This window comes from Dama dama, chromosome 5 (assembly GCF_033118175.1).
Source record: "Dama dama isolate Ldn47 chromosome 5, ASM3311817v1, whole genome shotgun sequence".
Taxonomy (NCBI): Eukaryota; Metazoa; Chordata; class Mammalia; order Artiodactyla; family Cervidae; genus Dama; species Dama dama.
In genome coordinates this window covers 11,706,930-11,724,656 of record NC_083685.1, presented here as the reverse complement: position 1 = coordinate 11,724,656, position 17,727 = coordinate 11,706,930, and the positions used below count along the sequence as shown (strand labels likewise).

General features: G+C 52.9%; 1 protein-coding gene across 2 annotated transcripts in view; it reads right to left on the bottom strand.

Moving 5' to 3' along the window:
* SLC8B1 (solute carrier family 8 member B1) overlaps nt 1-16,531 on the bottom strand; it is a 29,165-nt gene extending 12,634 nt beyond the window's left edge. The window contains exons 1-10 of one of the 2 annotated variants that reach the window (XM_061141829.1): nt 15,774-16,531; nt 14,936-15,176; nt 5,400-5,552; nt 5,235-5,287; nt 5,011-5,068; nt 4,787-4,892; nt 4,526-4,693; nt 3,459-3,566; nt 1,533-1,592; nt 1,122-1,252 (exon numbers count right to left, since the gene is read on the bottom strand). In XM_061141829.1, coding sequence (XP_060997812.1) covers nt 1,122-1,252; nt 1,533-1,592; nt 3,459-3,566; nt 4,526-4,693; nt 4,787-4,892; nt 5,011-5,068; nt 5,235-5,287; nt 5,400-5,552; nt 14,936-15,091 — 993 coding nt within the window. In that variant the 5' untranslated portion in view covers nt 15,092-15,176; nt 15,774-16,531. The remainder of the gene's footprint in view (nt 1-1,121; nt 1,253-1,532; nt 1,593-3,458; nt 3,567-4,525; nt 4,694-4,786; nt 4,893-5,010; nt 5,069-5,234; nt 5,288-5,399; nt 5,553-14,935; nt 15,177-15,773) is intronic. The other variant, XM_061141828.1, reaches the window with a different exon arrangement.
* Nucleotides 16,532-17,727: the final 1,196 nt, after the last annotated feature.

Sequence of the window (17,727 nt, the reverse complement as noted above, 5' to 3'; positions counted from 1 at the left end):
TAAACTCCTAATAACACCTATGGAGTGCTTACCATATGCTAAGCACCACAGCCAGTCCTTCACACAGATTAGTTCATCAAATTGTCACAACCACTGTGGAAGGCTGGATACGGTCCCCAACTCTTCAATCCCCCTCTATCTGTAACAGAACTGATCACCCCCACACTTTTGTCAAATGACTACTCTGCAGAATATATTTCCCTGTCTCACTGATGTTGAACTTGGCCATGCCGCTTGCTTTGGCCAATGGGCTGTTGGTGAATGTGATGTGAACAGAGACATAAATTGGGCTTGGGGAGTCTGCCTTGGTCTCTTCTGCCAAGAAAACAGCATACTCCCATGGGCCCCAGAAGGAGATATGGGGCAGACCTGAACCACCAGCCAGAGTGATCTCAGAAGACTGGATGAGAATAAATTTTGTCATCATATGTCAGTGAGATGCTGGGGGCTGTTTTTTACACAGCACTGCTGCAGCACTAACTTACTGATACAAGGATTCCAGAAGAAAGGCTCTATCATTATCCCCATTTTGCAGTGGAGGAAGCTGAAGCTCAGAGCAGTGAAGTGACTGGCCTGAGATCATGATACAGCCAGAGCTGTCATGGGGTATAAATATTAGTTGTTCACTATCTGCCCCCCTGGGTCTAAGGAGGCCTGAAAGGTATCCACACTGGAGGGCTATGAGGTGAGACCTCTGACTTTTTGGGTCTGGGTGGTGGAAAGCACTGCAGTCCTGCCTCATGGAAACCGGCCTGCTCACATCCAGACCTCAGGAGACAGGTAGCCCAGGGAAGCAGTGAGCGGTCAATGCTATTTTGATCTCATTTAGACTCACTGTGACCCACACTTTCGCCTTCCCCAGTTCCCGGCTCTCAGCAGGTCAGGAGGGGTCCCTAACCTCCTCTCTTCTCTGTCCTTGGGAAGATGCTCCCCTTCCTTCTTTGCGGGGAGGAGTCTGAGCCATGCTCCCTGACTCACATTCTCCCTGGAGTCCCAGCTCATGTATTTCCCCATCAAGTCCTCAGCAAAGCCCCCCACCCTCACTGCTCAGGAGAAGGCGGAGGGGCCACTGTCCTGTGCTGTCACCAAGTCAGAGGCCTGGCCCCAGGGTCCCCCCTGACCTTGAACACCTTGAGGACCCTCCAGTACACGGGCTTGGTCCTCCACTTCCTGTAATCCAGGGGGTTGAGGGCCCGCACCAGGATCTGGGCCGTGGTCTCCGGGTACAGGAGCAGCGGCCGGTACTCCTCACCTGGGGGCGCAAGCGGGGAGGGGCAGGTGTCTGTGGCTGCCTCAGCCTCTGGGAAACCCTCTCCCTTCCCTCCCACCAGTGTCCCCAACCCCTGGGAAGAAGGAAAAAGCCCAGAGCCTGGTAAGGAGTGGGGAAGGCAAACCCAGCTCAGCATGCAATGAAAGGTGTTCACTGCCTCCTTCCTGGGCTGGGGGGGTGCTGGATGGTCCCATCACCCACCTCTCCAGCCCAGTCCAGCTGGCACCCCCACCCCAGCTGGGCACAGAGCTCCCAGACTCACCATAGTCATAGCTGTTGGTGTTAGAAGACACCCGTTCCTCCTCGGAATCTGACAGCATCTCTGTAGGAGAGAGCGGAGTTACCCATGAGCCAGGTGGGGTGCCCAGGCCCTCCCACCACTATTCTAGGGTAGGGCACCTCTGGGACCACTCGGTATTCAGGGTGCAAGTGTCCACGCCCCCTCTGTATCATCAACTTCTCAGCAATCATGCTGTATGCTCAGGAATTCTTACAGACTCAGGAAGTCTAACTCACAAAACATTTTCAAATATGGTGATGCGGCAGTGAGGTCACATTTAATACAGCCGTCTGAAGACAAAACTCAAACATTTACTGATTTCCACGTTGCACCTTTCAGAACTTGGAACCCAACATATTTTTCTTTTCCAGTCTGAAACTTTTCTCAAGAGTCCTCGGGATTAGAGGACCGAGCCCTGCAAAGAAAGGGTTCCCCAAAGGAAAACGGCTGTTCTCAAGTGAAGAGTGCTAGCCCTGGTTCTGCCTCTCTGTGATTCTCCAGGCCTCATTTTCCCCTTCTGTTCCAGCCCAGCGGGCTAGGATGGGTTTAAAAGAGAGCACAGGGTACTATGTGCTGAACTCTGAAGGCCCAGCGGATAGAGAAGAGAGCAAAAAGCACGGTAGACTTCCTGTAGGGGGAGTTACCAACACCCGTGCCAGGACGTCAGGAAATGATACAGTCCGGCCCTCTGGAAGCTCACAGTCCAATAGACAGAAACATAAGCAAATTAATAACAGAATGAAGAGATAAAGGCTGTGCTGGGGTGAGTCTGAAAGCTGTGCAAGCCCAGAAAGACAACTGGGGGTCTCTGCAGAGCTCCCTCCAGGCTGAGTCCTTAAGTCTTTTCAGAAGAAGGACACACCAGGGAAACGGGACAGTACACGCAAAGCCTGGAGACAGCCAGGGGGAGCGTGGCATGTTCAGGGAGGTGGGGCTGGCCCTGCACAGCTGGGGAACGAATGAGTTTGGAGAAGAAAGCTGAGGCCCAGCACAAATGGCAACAGGTCAAGAGCAAGGTTCTCAGGCTCACATGCCAAAGAGGGCCAAGCACATCATGGGAACAAGTGAAAGAGGCTTGGGGGAGAATTCTGGCTTCCCACCATCATCAGGTCTGTCCATGTCGGGGTTGATGACAGAGAGCACTGGGGACTGGGGTTAATGGGGGAACCATGCCTTTTCCTAAGGCAGAAGCCCCATTCAGCTCAAGACATGTAACTATATATGTGTGTGGGATGTGTGTGTGTGTGTGTGTGTGTGTGTGTGTGCGTGCGCTCAGTCATATCTGACCCTTTGCAACCCCATGGACTGTGGCCCGGCAGGCTCGTCTGTCCATGGGACTTCCCAGGCAAGAATACTGCAGTGGGTAGCCATTTCCTTCTCCAGGGGATCTTCCTGACCCAGGGATCAAACCCACATCTCTGGGGTCTCCTGAATTGGCCGGTGGATTCTTCACCACTGCGCCACCTGGGAAGCCTGTGGGTTGTATATGTGTATGTATTTGTGAATGTGTATTTGTATGTGTTGTGTGTGTGTTATGTACGTTCATGCTGTTCATGCATTTGTGAATGTTTGTGTTGCATATTTCTGGATGTGTGTGTACATGTATTTGTGGATGTGGAAGCACCTGGCAGGGGGCACATTCTGGGATGCGGGAGGTGACAGCTCTTAGGATGATCTGCCCCAGCAACAGGCAGGAGCACGAAGAACTAATGAACTTGGGCAAGCAGGTGATGACAAGGCTTCAGCAACACAAGCGAAACCATGGAGGGGGGACCTTGGTGGAACAAGTATAAAAAGCAGGAAGAGGAGATGGCTGGCACAAGCCTCAGGAGACAGAGGCGGCAGCTTCTGGGCACAGAGGGCACCAGACCCAGGGGTCCTCCCACGGGGGCTCCATTCAGACCTTACCTGGAGTACCTGGCATGGAGCAGACCAAGGATCTCCTCCGCTGCCACTGGTAGATCCAGGTGCAGAGAACCACGGTGACCACGTAGAACATGTAGAAGCCCAGGTAGCCTGCGGACAAGGGCACGCCGTCACCAAGCGGCGTCCTGGTCGCAGGGCCCACAGACCAAGGGCACCCAGTTCTGTTGCTGGCACCTGGCGGCAGCGGCTGTCTGTGTTCCCAGCCCAGCCCAGCCCAGCCGGCAAAGGGCCATTTCCTGGAGCCCACGCCCCTTCCCCTCTTTGGCCCATATTTTCTCCCTACCAACCCCGCCCCTGCCTTCCCCGCCAAACCAATCCATCAATCAACAGTGGGTGTGACGCCTGGCACAGAGAGTGGCCTCCAGGACACAGTTCAAGTGCAAAGGGGCTAGTGTCCTGTCTGTGCCCTGGGAGGCTGATCCCCTGCAGTATGTATCCCCCAATCTCTGGCTGCCCTGGGCCTGCCCACAGAGCCTCAAGAGTGAATCAGAAGGTGGCAGGGCAGGGTCTGGGGCACCCCCTCCCTGCTGTGGGCCCTGTCTCTGGCAAGACACGCGACCTTCCTCAACTCTCACTCAGGCTGGGTGATCCCCGGTCTGGGCCTGGAACCCTCCAGCAAGCTCCTGGAACCCTCTGCCCCTTTCAGGGGCTCCCACTGCTGCTGGCCCCTGGTGTCTCTGCATCGCAGCCCCCCTCCCTGGTTTTTCTCAACCCTCTATAAGCCGCCCCTCCATCCATGTCTTTGGAACCATCTGGATGGAGTGAGATGCCGCCGGGACCCTGAGGGTCACAGTCAGCATTGCGGCTGTACCGCTCGTGAAAACTGTAAATTGTGAAAACCCAGAACATCACCCTGACTTCGCCCTGCCCTCTTCGGTGATCAGAACCACTTTCATGCCCAGGCCACCATGGTTCCAAGCAGCGCTTCCATCACTCAGACCCAAAGGTGACTCTGTGCCCTGCAGACCACCCACTCCCATCACCCCCGCCCCGCGCCTCCCAGCCATCAGCCCTGGCAATGACCCCACCCCGGTCCCGCGGCCACTCACCCAGGGCCCACGCCAGCGTGACCCTGCCGCGGTAGAGCGCGGTGAAGATCAGGAGCACAGCCGCCATGTAGAAGACAATGTCTCTGAGGAAGGGCCTGGAGGCCGCCGTGAAGGGACGCAGGATGGCGATCCCTCCAGCCACCACGGTGGTGACCAGCACGCCCGCGCCTGCGGGAGAGGAGGCCAGGTTCGGTGCCCCCCGCGCCCATCTCCGGCTGCCCTCCCAGCCCCTCACCCGCAGCCGGGGCCCCTCGCTCATACCAAACAGGGCCCCGAGGGCCAGGCCGGCTGTGCGTGGATCCGAGAAGGCCACCAGGGCACTGAAGATATCCGGGGCCCCGTTCCCAAACGCCAGGAAGGTGACGCCATGGGGGTACATGTCAAGGGGCTCAGGGCAGGCACTCCGGCTGGCCCAGGCCCGTCTCCCAGCCCCTCACACCCTCTGGCCCTCCCTCCAGGGTACCAGAACTGGACCAAAAGGATACTGCCACGTTGTGCGAAAGCTTCAGTGTGGTGGAAATGGCCGACAGGTTAGGGCAGAAGCTACGGAGGAAAGGCCAGCAGTGAGTGTTTCCACGGCGAGTGGCTCCTGCCCCAGGTCCTTCCCCCCCAAGCCCAGGGTGGGTCCTCCCCAAGTCAACCTCCCCCCCTCCCCGGGACCCCCGCTCTCCCGTCTACGAGCTGGACATCAGGCCAGGGCCAAACTCACAACTTCGCTGCGGTGACTCCCAGAATGAGAAACAGATAAAGCAGCCAGAAAGCCTGGGCGGGGGTAGGGGGGGAAGCCAGAGAGGGGGAAAGAGCATTAAGTCCTGCTGGGGCCACGGGCCCCTCTCACCAGCACACCCCCCCCGCCCCCAGGGCAGGGCCTCACGTAGAGGGTGATGGCCAGAGGGAGGAGGCGGGCTGGGAAGTGGCAGAAGATGCCCTCGAGGTAGTCCAGGTAGCCCCCGTCACTGCGGCAGTCAGGATTGATGCGGACGAAGGCGCAGCGGTCAGAGGCGTTCAGGCCACACACTTCTCGACACTGCAGAAAGGGAGGTGCGGTGGGGACATCAGAGCCCACCGCCCCGTGATCCACTGGAGCAGCCCCACCTAAGCAGTGAGGACAGCCTCCTTCAGCCTGGTCCCTAAAACTCCCAGGCTCCAGCTGCACGCTTTCATGTTTAATAATAAACCTGTACTTGAAATGAACACAAGTAAGTCATGAATTTGTTGTTTAGTCACTAAGTTGCGTCCGACTCTTTGCAACCCCAAGGACTGTGGCCTGCCAGGCTCTTCTCTCCATGTGATTTTCCAAGCAAGATTACTGGAGTGGGTTGCCATTTCCTCCTCCAAGGGATCCTCCCAACCCAGGGATCGAACCCATGTCTCCTGCATTGGCAGGCGGATTCTTTACCACTGAGCCACCTGGGAAGCAAGTCATGAATACACATATTCAAAACAAAACAGGAAATTTCCTGGTGTTCGGACTCAGAGCTTTCACTGCCAGGGCCTGGGCTCAATCTCTGGCTGGGGAACTCAGATCCTGCAAGTCATGCAGCATGGCAAAAAAAAAAAAAAATAAGAGAGAGAAACAATATGTAATGATTTCTAAATTCTCCTTTCTCATCCCTGCCCTCCATAATCCCACCTCTCCCCTGCCATGATCAGCTTGAAACAGACATTTCTCAGTTTAATGACATTTGTAGATACATCTTAGTACAGAGTTTGTTTTGTTTTATAGAAATGGGTTTGTCCTAAAGTTCTTGTTTCTGCAACTTGACTTTTACCACTTCACAGACGTGCCATTTATTAACATATTGACAGACATAATGAAGAAAGTAAAAACATTCTGAGTGATTTCTATATGCCAGGCACAGCGCTGAGCTTAAAAGCTTACCTCAGTTAATCTAAACAATGATCTTACAAAGGAAGATAAGATTATCCTGCCCATTATACAGATAACGAGACTTAAAAGACAGCATTTCAGGGCCCACTCAGTGGTAGAGAAAGGGCTGGAATCCAGGCAATTTGAGGTTCTTCTAAATTTCCTGTCCTTGACCATTACTGTCCCATTCCTGGCCCACTGTAGTCTCAGGATTTCATACCGTGGATGACTCGTAATAGAGGGAACATTTCCCTAATGATGAGCAATTGAGTGTGTCTTTCCACTAGTGCCAACAGTCAACTTCCTTGCACATGACTCTCTGGGCACATGTGAGAATGTTTGGTCAGAGATTTCTAGAAGTGAAAGTGCTGAGTCAGACAGTCTCACAGTCTGAGTTCCTCCAGAAGCGCCCAAGAGACAAGGATTTCTAAGCAAGCAGCACATTCGGGAGGTGTGGGGAGCACAAGCACCAACACAGGGAAGTGAGTCAGGGATGGGAGAAGCAACCGCGAAGGCTCGGTGGAGATGGTTCCTGCCATGGGCTGGTAATCCCAGGGGCAAGGGAGCTGGGGTATTTATACACCAACGCCTATCAGTCAGCAGGTGAGCAGAGCTGGGGAGGGAGGTGCTAGGTCCCCAGCACTTCTGGCCTACCACGCTTATAGGTGGTTCTGGAAAAAGATGCTGTTGACCTGAAGTCAACGGAAGCCCACCAAAATGGTAGGGTCAGAAACTGCCTGACGGTCCAGTGGTTGGGACTCTGCGCTTTCACTGCCAAGAGCCTGGGTTCCATCCCCAGTCAGAAAACTAACATCCTATCACCTATACAGCACAGCCGGAAAAAAAAAAAAAATAGGGTCCAAAGGATATGGGCAGATAGTGTCTGTTGCAGACAGAGAAATTTCTTAAACCTCTGAGGGATGTTGCTAAAATACCCTTCCCAAAGCTCTACCCGGGGCTTCCCAGGTGGCACTAACGGTAAAGAACCTGCCTGACAATGCAGGAGACGCAAGAGACGCAGGTTCAATTCCTGGGTCAGGTCTGTATAGTGGAAGTTATGGTTTTTCAAGTAGTCACATATGGATGTGAGAGTTGGACCATAAAGCAGGCTGAGTGCCCAAGAATTGATGCTTTTGAACTGTGGTGCTGGAGAAGACTCGAGAGTCCCTTGGATGGCAAAGAGTTCAAACCAGTCAATTCTAAAGGAAATCAACCCTGAGTATTCATTAGAAAGATTCATGCTGACAAGTGTTAGAGAGGCTGGGGAGAAATGGAACCCCTGTACAACTCCTGTTGGGGACGTAAAAATGGTACAGATGTTGTGGAAAACAGCACGGCAGTTCCCCCCTTCCCAAATTAAAAATACAATAACCAGTTCTAGGTATGTAATGTACAAAGTGATGACTATAGTTAACACTGCTGGATGGTATATATGAAAGATGTTAAGGCAGTAGATACCAAGAGTTCTCATCACAAGGAAAAAAACTTTTCTTTTGTATCTGTAGAAGATGATGGATGTCCTCTAAACTTATTGTCATCATCATTTCATAATATAAGTAAGTCAAAGCATTATGCTGTACATCTTAAACTGACATGGTACTGTAGGTCAAATGTATCTTAACAAAAACTGGGGAAAAAAAAAAAAAGAATTACCATACGATCCAGCAAATCTACTTCTGGGTATACATGAAAAAGAATTGAAAGTCAGGTCTCAAAGAGACATTTGCACACCCATATTCATAGTAGCCTGATTCACAACAGCCAAAAGGTTTAGAAACAACTCAATTGTCCATCAGTGGATGAATAGGCTAAGCAAAACGTGGCATACCCATATGATGGAATGTTATTCAGCCTTAAAAGGCAGAAGAAAATTCTGACCCAAGCTACTACATGGATGAACCTTGAAGACATCATGCTAAGTGAAACAGAAAGTGTTTAACGCTCAGTCATGTCCGACTCTTTGTGACTCCATGGACTGTAGTCCGCCAGGCTCCTCTGTCCATGGGATTCTCCAGGCAAAAATACTGGAGTGGGTAGCCATTCCCTTCTCAAGGGTATCTTCCCGACCCAGGGATCAAACCTGGGTCTCTTGCATCACATGCAGATTTTTTACCATCTGAGCTATCAGGGAAGCCCTAAATGAAACAAGCCAGTCACAAAAAGACAAATACTGTATAGTTCCATCATTATTTATATACGAGGCACTTGGAGTAGTCAAACTTACAGAAACAGAAAGCTGAATGGTGACTGCCAGGGGCTGGGGGGAGGGGGAAATGGAGAGTTATTTAATGAGAACAGTTTCAGTTTTGCAAGATGAGAAAGTCCTGGAGGTGGATGGTGGTGATGGTTACACAATGAGAATGTCTTGAATGCCACTGAACTGTTCACTTAACAGTTCTATCCCCTCCACAAGCCCTCTCTGAACTTCTACCAACGCCAAGCTGGAGGTGAGATTTCTGGTAACCTCTATCCCCTGCTTACTGGCTCTCTCTAGACACCGCACTGTTCCTTCTGCCTGGGGCACCTCCCTCAAAAAAACACCACTCATTCATCCTCCAATCCTCAGATGCTTCTTCCAGGAAGTCTTCCTTGACCACCCTACCCAGGACAGGGCAGATCCTCTAGTTACAAACTCTCTTCACCCCTGGTCTTCCTTTTCAAAGCACTTCTAGTGTTTTGAAATCCCCCATTATTTGTAGGATCACAGACTGACTTAATGTCCGCCACCCCCATCAAAGTCTCGCACACAGTCGGGACTCATAATTTTTTGCCACACACTGTGTTGGACCCCAACTCACCCAGTCTTCAGAACAGACCTAGTACAATTGTTTCCACTTCACAGATGAGAAAACTGAGGCACAGAGAGGCAAAGAGACTCGCCCCAGGGCACACGGCCTGCCACTGCCAGCTGGTTTCAAACTCAGCTCTGCCTGAAAGTTATTAGCTGAAGCTCCCGAGGAAACAGCCCACCAGGAGCAGGGGCGGCCTCCTCCTCCTGCCTTCTTCCCCATCTCCTGCCCCGGGCTCCTTCCCGTCCTCAGAGTCGGCCAGGGAGAAAGCAGGAGACACTCCCAGCCCAGCTCCTCTCCATCTTCCCAACAGCACAGTCAGCCAGCAAGCAGGTTCCCCCCAAATCTGGCCTCCAGAATCACAGTCCTGCCTGCCCCCGTGCCCCAAGCTGGCCATCCCCTCCCTTGAAACTCATCAGGAGCTGAACTCAGCTCTGCCCAGGGGGTGCAGAGCTAACGTGGCTCTGCTCTGAGTCCAGGGTGGTGAATCCTCAGTCTGTCTCCTTCCCCTCTCATCCTCTTCCCTGAGTCAGTAAGGATCCCCAGGGAATCCAGACAGGGTCAAATATTTTCCCCTCTGTGGGTAAGTTTTAAGGGTCAGGATGGACAGGAGAGGGTTGCAAATGCAATGTCCTGGGGACCAGGCAGATTACACAAATGTCTAAAACCACCGGGGCTGCTGGCAAGGGTGGTGATGAGCTGGAGGGGGCGTGCCCTGCTGAAAGGCATCCACGTTATAAAACCAAAGACTGCAAGGAGATCAAACCAGTCAATCCTAAAGGACATCAACCCTGAATATTCACTGGAAGGTGTGATGCTGAAGCTTCAATACTTTGGCCACCTGAGGCGAAGAGCCGGCTCATTGGAAAAGACTCTGATGCTGGGAAACACTGAAGGCCAAAGGAGAAGGGGGAGAGAGAGGACGAGATGGTTGGACGGCATCACCGACTCAATGGACGGCTTGAGCAAACTGCAGGAGATAGCGCTGGACAGGGAAGCCTGGTGTGCTGCAGTCCACGGGGTCACGGAGTCGGACACGACTTAGTGACCGAACAACCACCACCCCACTCCACCAAAAACCAAATAAAGCCAAAACCCAAACCACAGCGGCTGGACTAGCCCACGGGCTGTCAGTTTTCAATCCTATACCGGTAAGACTGGTGTGGAAGACAGGGTAGCTGAGAGGAAAGGCAGCCTTGAGTCTGAGCCCCAGCTTTGCTACCAGCTCACTGGGTGACCCCTGCTGGGCTGTGTGCTCAGTCTCTCAGTCGCGTCCTACTCTTTTCGACCCCAGGGACTGTAGCCGGCCAGGCTCCTCTGTGAGGGGGCTTCTCCAGGCAAGCATGCTGGAGATTATCCCCTTCTCCAGGGGATCTTCCCAAGCCAGAGATCAAACCCTGGTCTCCCACGTTGCAGGCAGATTCTTTACCGTCTGAGCCACCAGGGAAGCAGCCCGTTTAAGGTGTCTGGACCTTGCCTTCCTCACCTACAGGGCAGTCTTCATCAAACCCCACCTGGCCACCAGATCTTGGTGTCACACGTTTTGCTAAGTGCTTCTGCACACACCCTTTATAATTGACTATCAAACTGTAGACTGGGGCTTCCCAGGTGACTCAGTGGTCAAGAATCCACCTGCCAATGCAGGAAATGCAGGAGACCTGGGACAGGAAGATCCCCTGGAGGAGGAAATGGTGACCCACTCCAGTATTCTTGCCTGGAGAATCCCATGGACAGAGAAGCCTGGTGGGCTACAGTCCAGGGGGTTGCAGAGTCGGACACAACTGAGCACGCATGCATGCACGTAGACTGTAGACTATCAAAGTCCATGCTGCCTCCATTAAGAAGCCAAACAATTCCACAACTCCAGTACCAAGGGGACAATTCTAAATTACTTCCATTTTTCACTTGGGGCCCATCAAGAAAGGCTTGGGTTTTCATTACCTGGATGCTCTCTCCAAATGTTGTTCAGTTCAGTCGCTCAGTCATGTCCGACTCTCTACAACCCCATGAACTGCCAGGCGTCCCTGTCCATCACCAGGTCCCAGAGTCCATCCAAACCCATGTCCATTGAGTCGGTGATGCCATCCAACCATCTCATCCTCTGTGGTCCCCTTCTCCTCCTGCCAAATGTTGTTACCTGCAGCCCAAGGCACTTCCTTGTGCATGGGCAGGACGGGGTGGCTTGGGAGGGATGAGGGGCTGGGAGGGGACAGCATGGAGTCACAGGCTCCTGGTTCATCCTCCCTGGCTGAGGAGTGATCCCCAAAGATGTCCAGTCCTAATCCGTAGAGCCTGGGTGAAGTGTGACCTTACGTGGCAGAAGGGGCTTTGCAGAGGTGATTAAACTGAGGCTTTGGGGATGGGGGGATTGTCCAGAATTATCTGGAGGGCTTGAGATCTCATCACAGGATTTTATAAGAGGGAGGTGTGAGGGTCAGAGTGATAGAAAGAGATGCGCAGAGGTCCAGACAGTGAGAGACAGTGAGTGAGAGGGAGAGAGGGAGGGGGAGGGAGAAAGAGAAAGATGCTAGGCCAGTGGCTTTGAAGACGGAGGAAGAAGCCGAAAGCCAAGGAAGTAACGCAGGAAGCTTCTAGAAGCTGGAAAAGGCATGGGAATGGACCTTCCCCTGGAACCTCCAGAAGGAACACAGTACTGACACCTTGATTTTAATCCAGTGAAACCCATTTCGGGCTTCTGACCCCCCCCAGATGACAAATACGTGCTCATTTTAAGCCACTAAGTTCGTAGTAATTTGTTACAGCAGCAACTGGAAACGAAAACATGCATCTAGAGTCAGTTACCTGCAGACATCAAAATACTCTCAAAGACATCTCACATTCTTAACCTCATTGACCAGCTCCCACAAGAGGAGCGGCAGATGTGACCTGCAGTGGAAACTCCGCTTTCCCGGCTCCTGTAGGTACACGTCCTTCTATTCTCCCAACCCCACAGCTGGACCCCAACAGGGCAAGTCCTCCAAGGAGTGGAAAATCACAGGTCTCCCACCAGGACCCCAACCTAGGAGCAGAAAGCACTGCTATTTTCCAGAAGCCCCTCGGCCTCGTGACAACTGCTCAGCAAGGCCAGGTGGTACACTGCTTCTGAAGACAGAGCTCTGGAGCCATGCAGCCTGGGTTCAAATCCTGCTTCCCCACTCATAGCTGTGCGACGCTGGACAACTCACTCAACTTCTCTGTGCCTCGGTTCCCGCCTTTATAAAACGAGGCAGGGGTCGGCAACTATAAAGGGCTAAATGTCCCTCCTGGGGTCTGCCCTGGCAGTCCAGTGGTTAAAACTCCATGCTTCCACCTCAGGGAACATGGGCTCAACCCCTGGTCAAGGACCTAAGACCCTGCATGGCGCACAGTGTGGCCAAAAAACTAAAAACAATCAACAACAACAAAACCAGATCATATCCCTCCTGTGTTCTAAATGCTAACATGGCTCCCATCTTGTGCCTAGGAAAGGACCCACTTTGCACAGTGGTCCACAAAGTGAAAGTGAAGTCACTCAGTCCTGTCCGACTCTTTGTGACCTCGTGGACTGTAGCCTACCAGGCTCCTCCATCCATGGCATTTTCCAGGCAAGAATATTGGAGTGGGTTGCTATTTCCTTCTCCAATGGTCCACAAAGCCTCAGGCAATCTGGCTTCCCTCTCCTGTCTCCTCCCTCTTCCTTCACCCCTCAGGTCACTGTTCTAGCCAGTTCGGCCTCCCAAAGTTTGTGACATGACATGGCCTTCTGCTCCTGCCTCAGGGCCTTTGCACGTGCTATTCTGCTATATCTTTGCAAAGTTTCAAGCCTCCCTCTGTACACAGAGAGGCCTGTCCCACCAGCCCAAGGCAAAGCGGTCACCTCTCTCCATCTCACTCCATCACATTCCTACCCTGTTTTGTGATCCTCATCGCTCAGTGAAATCCTGTGGATTTACCTGACCTGTGAGCCTGTTTCTCATGTGTGTCCCCAACTAGAAATACAAGCTCCATGAGGGCAGGAACTGAGTGATTTACTCCTCACATGTAGCACAGTTCCTGGCACATAATAGGTGCTCAATAAATATTTGTTGAATGAGTCACTACATAAAAGGACCTAGGTGAGGAATGGGTGGCCTTTCCCAGCCTGCAGGCTCCCTGGCCAGAGGCTGGCAGGACTCCCAAAAGGCCATCTGCCTGTGTAGTCCTGGGAGGCGGTAAGCCAAAGAGGGAGGATCTGGATTTAGCCATGAGTCCACGTCCTGGCTCTGCAACTTCCCTCATGGCCAACTTCCCCTCCCTCAACCTCAGCATCCTCATGGGCAGCACAGAAATCATCAGACTCATCTCGGGGGTTTGAGGGCAGGATTTGGTGAGCACTGCACAGCGCTGGCTGAAGAGCTCAATAACTCAGAGAGATTATCTGACCCAAGCCACAGATAACCCCCATTTTCCTGCCTCCAGGAGGCAGCAGTCAATTTTATAACCTACAGTAACCGCAAATCACTTTCCCATCTATAAAATGGGCATAATTACCTGTTTGCCTGGTTCAAACAAGGGGCATGAAGGTACTCTGCAGCCCTATAAAGTTGGCGTGGGTGCTAAACACACTCTCAGCTGTCCGTTCAGGTTGGGAGGAGTTTGTTACTCCGTTTGTCCTCCCATCGAAGAAAATACAAAGTGAGAATCCAGCCCCTCTGCCTTCAGATTTTCACTCTGGATCCACTGCAACCTCCCCTCCCCTTACAGACATCAGAACAGAATGATGAGAGTTCCCTGCAGCCGGTCTCCACCATCTGCCTACCTCCCTGCCTCAGAAGGAAGCCTCCTTGTTCTCATCACTGCTTCTCCTTTGGTGCATCCAAGTCAAAGGCACTACCATCCCCCCACCCACCAAGACACTAAGGCCAGAAATCTGGAGCCATCTTTGACTCCTTTCTTCCACCACTTTGTCCCTCCATCCATCAGTACCTCCTGCTTGTTATCCTTCTGACATTACTCCAAGTCCTGCCACTTCTTTCCTCTCTTGCACAACCATCACCTGGGAAGCTGCCAGAGCTTTCCTACTGGTCTCCCTGCTGCTACCCTCAATCCATTTTCTCCAGAGAAGCCAGAGACATTCTCTGAAGAAATAAATCAGATTTTGATAACTCCCTGCTGAAAACCTTCCATCCCCCCACTGTCATAAAACAAATCCCACCTCCTAGCTTCAGCTCCTAAGGTCTTTTGTAATCTGACCACCACCACATCTCCATCTTCATTCTTAACACTCTCCCCCATGACTCACCCTGTTCCAGCCATTCTGGCCTCCTCACAGTTCCAGAAATCCACTAAGCTTGGTCCTAACTCAGGGCCTTTGCATATGCTTTTCTTTCCACCTAGAATGTTCTTCCTTCTGGTGTCTGTTACAAGTGGCTTCCTTTCTCCACTCAGGGCTGGGCTTAAAAGGTCACTTCCTCCCAGAAGCCATGTGTGATCACCCAATCTGAAACAGTTGTAAATATTCCCCGAACCTCATAGCCTCCACTCTGCAATACCACTTCATCCTCTTCATCTGTAGAGCACCTAGTATCTTACTGCATGAAATCTACATGTTTATTTAGCCATCCTCCTAGGAAACTGTTCACTCCATCAGGGCAGGGATTTTTGTCTACAGTATATGTTCCCTGGCATATTCCAGGGTTCATTTCAGTGCTTGGTACAGAGTAGGTGCTCAATAAATACCGGGTCATCTGACTACGTCCCCACCTGATACCAGTTCCCTGAGTGGATACTCACGTCTACCACGCCGGTCTGGCTCACACCTGAGGCTGGAAACTGGGAGCTAATGTGGGCCCCTGCAGATGGGGCCCTGGCCCCGGACACTGTCTCCACCATTTGCAGCACACAGAGCAAGCTCAGGACCCAGTACACATTCAGCAGTCCTCCGGCCATCAGCCCCCAAGGGGGCCAGCCCTCACCCGATGCTTCCCCTTCTGCAGTGTTTCAGTTCCAAACAGCTGGCACCTCCAGTGGCCTGCTGGGTAGGAGTGAGAAAGGGACAGTGTCATGGAAGACCAGACCGCAGGACCCAACAGGAGGGGCCTGAAGAAAGCCCCTCCCCCCATCTCCCTCCAAAGGAAAGCCATGCAGAAGCCACGTTCCGGATGGGCCTGACTCATCCAGCAGGCAGAGTACACAGCCCTTCCTCCTGAGCCCCCAGTAGTGTTTCCATGGAAACCCAGGGCAATAACCGCCTCTGATGGGGAAATCAAGGCCCAGGGGGAAATGAATTGCTCAAAGTCAGACAGCCCATTAACAGCAGAGCTGGGCCGGACTCTAGCATCTGTCTTTTCCTTCAACACTAGGGAAAAACCAGCTTAATTTTTCTTTCAAAGAAATTAAACTGGAAAGGAGAAAAAGAAAAAAAAGTCCCTGGCATACTAGTTTTCTTCTTTTGGCTCTTCCACGTGTTGCTAATGAGGCTGTTTTGCCTTCAAGAAAAACAAAGCCCAGAAAACAAGGTTTCTCTTTTTTTTGTAAATCTTTGCTCAAAGTCCTGGCGGGCGGGCGGGGGGGGGGGGGGGGGGGGTGTGCCTGGGGAAGGACAAGGCCTGTCTCAGCACTCTTTCCTCACCTGTTGACAGGCTCTTCCCTCCTGCAGTTCTCTGTAACTGCACTTGGCACTGACTTGGAGCCGACACTCCAGGTCTGCAATACAGTCTTAGCCACTGGGGCGCTATGCGGCCTTAGGGCGGTCACTCCACGTCTCTGAGCCTCTGATTCTTCATCCATAAAATGAAGACAAACGCTGGCGCGTCAGAACAAACGATAAGGGTTCATTTAACAAGGGCTCACGCCCTCAGGTGTTCCCAACTTAAGGATCAACACGAGTCTCCTCTCTATTGGCCGCCGATTTCTCGTGCTCACTCACAAGGGAGCATTTATTGAGCGCGACTGTGCGCTTGTCCGAGGCTAGACTTTAAGACACTCCGAAGATCTGCAGACGTGATAGGGAGGAGCAGAGGCAGGAAATTGGGGTTACGATCACTTCTGCGGCTGCACTTTCTAGGTGCGAGACCCCGGGAACGTCCAAGTGCTCCGTTTCCCAATCCTGGCGGATGTTGAGCAGATGAACTCCGGTTGCGTGATCCTCCCGCCGCGCCCAGGCGGGCGGTGACGCTCCTCTTACCTCCGGCCGAGCCTCGGACCCGCAAACTCCGCACCTCGACCCCGCAGGGCTTAGCGGCCTTTCCAGCCTCCGCCCGCCGGCCTGCGCTGCCCGACCTTCTGCCCCAGACGTCTCGGACTCGCGCCCCGCTCCGGCAGCCGCATCCGGGTCTGGTCCCCCGGATCGCCCCAGGCTCTGCCCCGGCTCTCCCCGCGCCGGCCACGCCCCTCATACAACCCCGCCCAGCGGACACGCCCCCAAGGGCTCGCCCCTTCCCTTAAAGGCACAGGTGCCCTGCGCCGTCCCGAGGGTCTTCCCCACTCTCCGTCCCGTTCTCAGTCACCTGCAGGTCGGTTCTGCTTTCGCTGAAAAAGCAGAAGCTGAGATGAAACCTCATGCATATAAACCATGGGAGGCCGGAGAGGAACTTTTATAGGGTGAAACTAGGGGGTTCTCTTCCCAAGGGAGGGGTGGGCGAGTCAGCGTCAAAATTCTTTTGGTAATCAATGGTGATAAGTATCTGAGAAGGTACCAGGTTGGTGAGATTCCTGGAGAAGGGAATGGCAACCCACTCCAGCATTCTTGCCTGGAGACTCCCATGGACAGAGGACCCTAGTGGGCTAGAGTCCATGGGATCACGAAGAGTCGGACACAACTGAGCAACTGACTCAGTGAACGCTCTGCCTTGCACTCACAAACTCTGGCTGCCTTGCCTGAAATGCCTGTTTGTGAGATCTCCTAATTGGGTTCAGCGTTTCCATCTAGTAGGCTGGTCTTTAAAAGAAGAACATGGTGGGGAATTCCCCTGTGGTCCAGCGGTTAAGACTTTGCCCTTCCACTGCAGGGGTCACTGGTTCCATTCCTGGGTGGTAAACTAAGATCCTCACAGTAGGGCCAAAAAAGAAGAAGAGGATGAATATGGCAAATAGGTCAAAACAGGTGACTGGTCTACTCGCCCTGAAGGCTCTAGTTCCTCCTCCCCAGTTTCCCAGCCTCCTTTCCTTCTATTGGGGTGGGGTAAAGTGTTAGTCGCTCAGTCGTGTCCAACTCTTTGCGACCCCAATGGACTATAGCCTGCCAGGCTCCTCTGTCCAGGGAATTCTCCAGGCAAGAATACTGGAGTGGGTTGTCATTCCCTTCTCCAGGGGATCTTCCTGATCCAGGGATCCAACCCTCTTCTCCTGCACTGCAGACAGATTCTTTACCGTCTGGGCCACCAGGGAAACCCCTGGAGTGGGGCAGGGCACCGAAAGAGGGATCTGGGGGTTTCCTTCTCCAACAGCCTCCACCACCACAGGTTGCACACATCTCATCTCACCGCCTCCCTCTCTCCAAGTCTGTCCTGTCTCCTCATCACCTTGAGGACCAAGGCCAAACACTGAGCCCAGCGATCAATCGAAACCGTTTGCCTTCTAGCCCG